This window comes from Cucurbita pepo, unplaced genomic scaffold (assembly GCF_002806865.2).
Source record: "Cucurbita pepo subsp. pepo cultivar mu-cu-16 unplaced genomic scaffold, ASM280686v2 Cp4.1_scaffold000342, whole genome shotgun sequence".
NCBI lineage: Eukaryota > Viridiplantae > Streptophyta > Magnoliopsida > Cucurbitales > Cucurbitaceae > Cucurbita > Cucurbita pepo.
Window position 1 is genome coordinate 22,889 of NW_019646583.1, and position 7,166 is coordinate 30,054.

General features: G+C 37.2%; 1 protein-coding gene across 3 annotated transcripts; it reads left to right on the top strand.

The window, feature by feature from the left end:
- Nucleotides 1-1,307: 1,307 nt before the first annotated feature.
- LOC111785040 (rab3 GTPase-activating protein catalytic subunit-like) lies at nt 1,308-6,533 on the top strand. Of its 3 annotated transcripts, XM_023665519.1 has the most exons (14): nt 1,308-1,481; nt 1,615-1,668; nt 1,950-2,099; nt 2,483-2,580; nt 2,797-2,990; nt 3,115-3,293; nt 3,602-3,943; nt 4,020-4,084; nt 4,167-4,215; nt 4,321-4,468; nt 4,675-4,759; nt 4,858-4,927; nt 5,672-5,812; nt 5,940-6,533. In XM_023665519.1, exons 3-14 carry the CDS (start codon nt 2,034-2,036, stop codon nt 6,252-6,254), a joined length of 1,752 nt encoding a protein of 583 aa, XP_023521287.1. In that variant the 5' UTR covers nt 1,308-1,481; nt 1,615-1,668; nt 1,950-2,033; the 3' UTR covers nt 6,255-6,533. The 3 variants fall into 3 exon arrangements, with proteins under 3 accessions (XP_023521287.1, XP_023521288.1, XP_023521289.1); XM_023665520.1 differs by lacking the exon at nt 1,615-1,668; XM_023665521.1 differs by lacking the exons at nt 1,308-1,481; nt 1,615-1,668; nt 1,950-2,099; nt 2,483-2,580 and having other exon boundaries at nt 2,870-2,990; nt 3,105-3,293.
- Nucleotides 6,534-7,166: the final 633 nt, after the last annotated feature.

Here is a 7,166-nt window from a genome sequence, read left to right on the forward strand (position 1 = left end):
GTATCATAAATGAGTCTCATATAAATTTACATATTGATAGGTATACTTGGTTTAGCTACTTATCATAAACTAATGATCACCAAATTTCATACATAACGTTATCATATCATATTGAGTCTTCTCCTAAATTTTCACCAGTAAGATAATCCATTTAGCGGGTTTGTGGCTTAATGGAATCAATATTCATGTGAACACTAATGTTAGAAAACCTTATTCAATCTTCATTCCAACATTATCAACTTCGTGCATTACATTGTCCTCTCAAAACTTTGCTAAACATAGCAGATGGGTACCTGATCCGGATCAACGGGTTATGTCTTCCTTACCCGACAGTCTCACGTGAGAAACCCTAATCTTCCTTTGTTTGTTTTCGCTTCTACCACCATCTTTGTATTCTCCTTCCGACCGCCGTGAGTATGTATCAGTTTGTCTTCCACCCCACACCGTCGGTAGTAGTCACTCGTGTGTACCTACAACATAAAGCATGGTTTCTCAGTTTCATATTCAATCTATTATTTCCGACAATGGAAGCTAGACTAAGGTGTTGTATGTAGCATGAAGGCTTACCGTAGTGCTCCTTAACCTGTTAAGCGTCTCTTCTATGACGTTATCTACTATATATATTGTGCAATGAGACTCGACTAGGTAATTGTCGGCGTTGCGCTTGTTGCGAGGTAACTCAATAGTCCCTTCCCCTCTCTCAGTATCTTGTTATTTTTTCTTCGTGGGTGGACTTTTTGAGGCGCAGTTGAAGGTCGTTGGTGTAGTTTTGGCGTTAGAGGAATGTGTAAGATGAGGGTGCGAGAATTCCAACACCTCGCTGTAATTCTCATGTCTTTTTTGACGAACATCTTTTTTGTTGTGATCGAGAGTCCGATCAATCTTACCTATCCAATTCAAACCATAAAAGTTGAGTTGGGTTAGATTTTTTTTTGACTTGGGTTGGGTTGAATTATTGAAAAATCGAAAATTCTGACCGATTCGCAGGTCGGAGTTTTTTTGATCGGATTAACCAAACTAACTCGAAAATAGAGTTACAATCCAACTCTACCTTACTTTTTAAGATGATTATAAAAATTAAAAATATTTGACAGATATTAGTGATACATTTTGATATTTTGTTCTATAAGAATTTAGTTATTAATATGACACGTAATAATTAAATTAAATGAAAGAACTCTATTTGGGCCTCTTGAAGAGATGTTGAAATAAAATGATTTTAAAGATGAAATTGTTGATTTAAAAATTTAAANAAGAAGAGGTCTGGCATTGGTTTCTTGGTGTTCCATGGTTAGTTGTGTGTTCCTGAAGGGGACAGATGCCTTGATCTCCATTGCATGACTTACCATCTTCCATTTCCATTTCCATTCTTGTGCTTTTGCTTTTATCTGATTATGGAGGCGCCTCCGCCCTCCTTTGTTTCCAAAGCCAGGACTGCCTTCCATTCCGCGTTTCCTTCCTCTTTAAATCCAATTCACCAGGTGCGCACAATCTCATCCATTCTCTATATTTTCTCCCCCCTTTTTTTGGATTCTTCAATTCCTACTTCTTGCCCCTCTTCCCCATTCCCGCTCTGTGAACCGCTCAAGATTTTCATAAACACAACTGCCTCAGGATCTCCTAAAACCATCCCACCACCACATTTCCCACAATCAACACCAGATAAGGGTATGATTCTGTTTTCCTCTCTGTTGGCTCAGTCCAGTTTATTTACCCATTTGTGTTTCTTTGTTGTCATGTTCGTTGAAATTCCATAATCGTAGCTGCTCATTCTTTTATGGAATGTGGAAATCTCTGTTTCAACCATTTATGGTCATTCATAATCTGCATTTAGTCTCAATAGTTTTTCAACAAGGATTTCAGTGTGTATATATCATCCGTAACAGACAATTTCCAAAGTGGATGTTGTAAATAATTGCGTTGTTTTCCTGCAATGCGGGATGTTTCAGAGTCACATTGAGCCAAAGTCCTCGAGTTGGCATCCGGAGAAAACAGGACTGGCAAGATAAATTCAAAAAGTTGAAAATCCAACCATGTCTGTACCATTTTATGATGAGAACTTGTACATGCTGAACATGAAAAATGATATTGAAGCGAAGGTATTAAACATTCATAAATGTATATGTGTTTTCTGATGTATTTTTGTCTCAATCTATATAATGTCTGTTGTTCTAAGTCACCCAGCATAGTGTGTATGTGATCAAATTTCCAAGTTGTGATATCAAATATAACTTATCTTCGATTAACGAAAATATGGTTCTGCATACTTTAGCAATTACGAAAGGATGAACCCAAATGTTAAACTTGAAGAAAACCCCATAGCATTGGAAAGTCCATAGCTGTCTTTGATCATTATAGTTAGTACAAATAATGTCTTCAGGAGTGATCACTCTAGAATTAATTATAATCTTTGTGATATAATTGAGATCTGTCTTGTTGAATGGATTTTCCTCTTAGACTAACGAATCTCATATATATTTAGAATGCAGAAATAATTCCATCAGTTGAAAGTTTTTTGGCTACTGACAAAGCTAGTATTCCTTCCCTTTCAGTCATAAAGCAGTTGGCTATTGCTATTGAGTGAGTTTTCTTTTTTCTTTCACATTTTCAGCATTTCGCTTCCATTCTTTTGTCTTGCTTTGATTTTTTGGTCGATCTTCTATTCGCACAATTATTTTCAACCCCCTCCATCCTTGGTTCTTAAGTGTTGCTTTATCTCTTATTTCCATTTGAAAGTCTTGGTCTGGGGTCATTTTATGTATCTTCTCCTAAACTATGACTTTACTATTAACGTAGGGCTGGAAAGAAATCCAAGTCAGTGAAGAGTTTGCTTGCTTCATCAGCAGGTTCTTCATCTGCAAAGGGGAAGCCTGGGTTAAATCTATCGACAGTGAGGGCATTAGTGCTTCGTGAAAAGGAGGAAAAGATTTCAACTACATTTCGTCATGATGAGAGAATTCAATCTTTGATCCGTTCACTCTTTGATGCAGGTACATGCACATCTGAGGTGATATGTGATGGATTTACACGAGGAACAATGAGCTATTCTTGTACTTGCATATTTTCATGCAATGATCTTTCACTTACATTGTAATATCTGCAAGATATGCGCAGGGGGAGATTTTCTCAAAAGGAGCATAACTTCTGGCTCAGAGGGCACAATTGCGGCATCCTTGCCCAGAGATATTCATGGTGCTCCTCCAGATAGCCTTCTTGTTAAGATTTCTGAAGTTATAGGAAGCTTTAGATCTCTACGGAAAATGACACTTTTTTGGTGCAGAATTGTTGATGAAGTGAGTTCACGATGTAGAACTTGAATTTGTTATCTAAGGAATNTTTTTTTTTTTTTTTTTTTTTTTTTTTTTTTTTTTTTTTTGGTACTTAAAGCTTACTGTTCAAAACTTTATAGATACCTTTTTTTTTATTATAGAGAAACCATTTGTGTTTATAAAATGGATTGAATGAATTTATTGCCTTCATGTTTAATTTTAATTTGCACTTGTTTTCTTCTATCCAAGGTTGCTTAGTTTGCTTGCCTGATAGCTCAACCCTTTTTGTCTGTAACTAATAAAGTTTGCTTGAAATCATTTTATTATTGCAGATGAGAAGATTCTGGTCAGAAGAGCAATACATACCTGGCATTCCAATAGATGAGATTCCAGATCTTAATTCATGTCTTCTATATCAGCGATTCCAGGTTATAAATTGTTGTCTCTCCCGCAAAAGACGCCATGAGATAGCCTCTGACTCGCTAGATGTGGTGCTAAGGGTAGCAAGTTCAAACACTGAATCAGGAACGTCTGAGGTCACCGTTCCTGCAAACTCTCTTTTGTATGCTAGACTCAATAATGGGGAGCTTGCACTTCGACTAGGTGCTGACTGCCCATTTAGTAACCTTACAATGTTGGAAACTGGTGAAAAAGTTTACTCTCCTGTTACGCAGGTTAGGCCAATGGTTTTGGCTTTTCTTCAGTATTGATGAATGCAAAAGCTTAATCCATCCTGTTTTTTGTGGACAGGAAGGACCTCTGCTCACGGAAGATGTCATTAAAGAAACAGAGGAGTTCGTTCTTCGAACTGGAAGGTATATAATTGTACTGTTTTCTAGTCTAATCGGTATATCATTTGTTATTCTGCTTAACAACTGCACAATCTCCAATTCTCAGTGTGGGTGCTGGATGTTCTCAACTTCTTTCCGACATGCAAGCTTTCAAGGTGGTTACATTTTACTGTCAATATCGACTGTCTGCCATATCAATATATGGAGTACTTAAGTTGATGTTTGTTTGTAGACTAACTTTGCAGCTACTATTAATCTAGGCTGCCAATCCTGGCTGCATCTTGGAGGATTTTGTAAGATGGCACTCCCCTCCTGATTGGACCGAACCTGAACCGAGTAATGGAAGTGTACATTCTTCTATTGCTAGTGATTCAAGAGGTCAACTTAGTAGTCGAATGCAGAAAGAAGGTGGAGTTCTTGTCTGATGCCACTATGGCTTAATTTTGTCGCGTTATGAGTACTCATAAATGGGAATGTGCATATTGGCCTTGATTAAGGGAGTGTTCTGTTATTTAATCTTTTTTCGCATGCTTCGACGACTCCTAGGTACTGTCTTGTTATTGGGACATGGAAATGTCATAGACGCTCAGTTTTATGATTTCTGTTTATACCAGGTAATTTGTGGCGTGAACTATGGGACACATCCAAAGCAGTGCCTGCTGTTAAACAAACACCACTCTTTGATGAGGATTTGGTTGTGTAAGTTAGAGGAATTAAAAAAATGTTCCTGTTCATTTGTTCTATATACTTGATAGACAAAGTTCTTAAAACTGTGGCGCTAAACTGTGATACTGCAGGGAAGGCATTCTGACTGATTTAGAGGACTTGCCAACCACTGAGCTATATGGGCCACTGTTCCTTTCTTTAGTAAGTTGATAATTACCACACTTCTTCCAATTGTCTTATAACTTACTCGTTTATGAGCTTGAGTTCATCTTTGCAGCTAGAAAGTAATAATTGTAGGCCAGATTAGATCTCAATTATGAATCCCATCATTTTAGCACAACATTTTTCCTGCAAAGGAATAAACAATCAGCCTCATCGTTATTTCTTTTTCACAAATAAGAACGTAAGATGTGGCTGCTTGTCTCCAGTCAAGTAAACGTGATTCTGTAACTCTCATGTTGGCTTTAAAAGTGTCAGATTCTCTAAATGGTATAATATAGAGCCCACAAATTGGGATATAAATTGTATTGAAAATTTGAAGAACAAGAAAATTCATGTTTTCAATACAAACCCACTCAACAAAATTTCGAACACAGTAGCTATGAATAATAACGAACTCACTCAAACACAAACCGATCATGATAGTAAACTCTTCAGTTGTTCTACTCAACCATCACTTTTTTTTTCCTGGATTACATTTTGACATGCACTTTGAGAGGGAGACATGCCTAATTCTGGAGGGGGTAGAAAAAAGGAATCTTAGTTCCTTGAATTGTAAACTAATTGTGTAATGAAATATTCTTCCAATTATCTTCATATCTGTATATTTGTAAGAAGAAAGATACTTATCCTACAAAGATATGAATGTTCCAAAATATCAGCCATTAATTATCGCTTGGATACCACGAGTCTCTACGTTAACATAATGTTCTGTTCTATGTACAGCTTGGTTTAGGATTCGTAATGGCGGAGGCCAAATTGGCCGAAGATAATAATTTGTCAAAGCTGTTCTATGAGTGCAAGGACTATGTTGTGGCAACTTGTCAAGGCAGCTCTTGGAACAACAAAGTTGATGATATTTGTCAGGTTGGCTCTAATGAGATTTCAATTTATATTTCATTATAAAACTTTTGCTATACATTTAATAATTAAGCATCAAATCACGATATTGACTGAAGCCAATGTGTGGGATTCACTTAACTGTGAGGAACAGGTGTATGAAACAGTGGAGACTATGATGGTGAATCCAGATGAAATTCTGAAGGCTATGAAACAAGCAGAAGAATCAAACATGACAACCAGCGTACTGAAACGACGTTTTAAGAAGCTGAGTCTGAACTTGGTTGGCAAGGATGAACAGACAAAAAAATCATCTCCAAGAAATGCTAACTCAGATGAAAGGCTGTCCTCATCGACGCAGCCATTCTCGTCGTTCTTTGACAGCAAATCATCTTTATTTGCAAAGAAGCCTCCTAAGCCAGAAAGTACATCGGCTACTCCTGTTGAAAATGGTTGGACATTGGTTTAGACAGAGACAAACAGAGCAGGTGAAACTCTGCTGGCTGCCATTGTAGCTTGGGATTTTGGATTTATTTTTTGAGAATTTGGGATGGAAGTGTAAATTATAATGAAAGTTGATTTAAATAGTGTTGGGGTGTTTGTGTAGTATAAACAAAAGAGTCTTCTTCTTCACCTTCATTGGTTGCAAGAGGAAAGGACGTTTTTTTTTGGGTCCATGTAAATATATAGCATGGGTTTGTCTCATTGCTTCTAATTTACTTACAAGACTTGACTGAATAAAGAGATTACTCATTTGATGAATGGTATAGCTCCCTTTTTCTTACTCATGTCTATACTCAGCTAAGTAGAGTTCTTTATTTGTATCATAGAGTTGTATTGTTGATTTGAATGACGAACTTTGGAAAAATAGAATTTGGAGTTGGACATGAAAGGTTATGTGTTAAGCCAACTTAAGCTAAATACCGTGGCTCATCTAACCTTAAAGCTAGAGGTTCATCAAGCTACAAGTCGGGTTTGGTTGGTTCACCTAGACTAATAGCTACATGCTTCTGGTTGGAGTGATTAGAGCCCTAATCTACCCTAAAGTGAATCTATGCTTAGGACACGACATGGGTCCTAGAGTGAACTATCTAGACCTATCTTTATTCCATATCGTGATTCCTATGTATCGTGAGTCTATGAGGCACGATCTCGTTCTAATTCCAACACGCTTGTAAGGGACATTATGGTTCTAGAGTTGATTGTTACCAGATTTTCATCTACAAAGAGCTAGGTGGTGAACCCTAATTAGGTCAATAGTACCCTCTAATGTGCCTCTAAGTACAACCGAAGCTTCCTCAATAGTATCCTCTAATGCGCCATGATTATAATAAGCCCTAAGTGGGTGAAAAACCAATAAAAAAAACCCTAATCGTGCCAT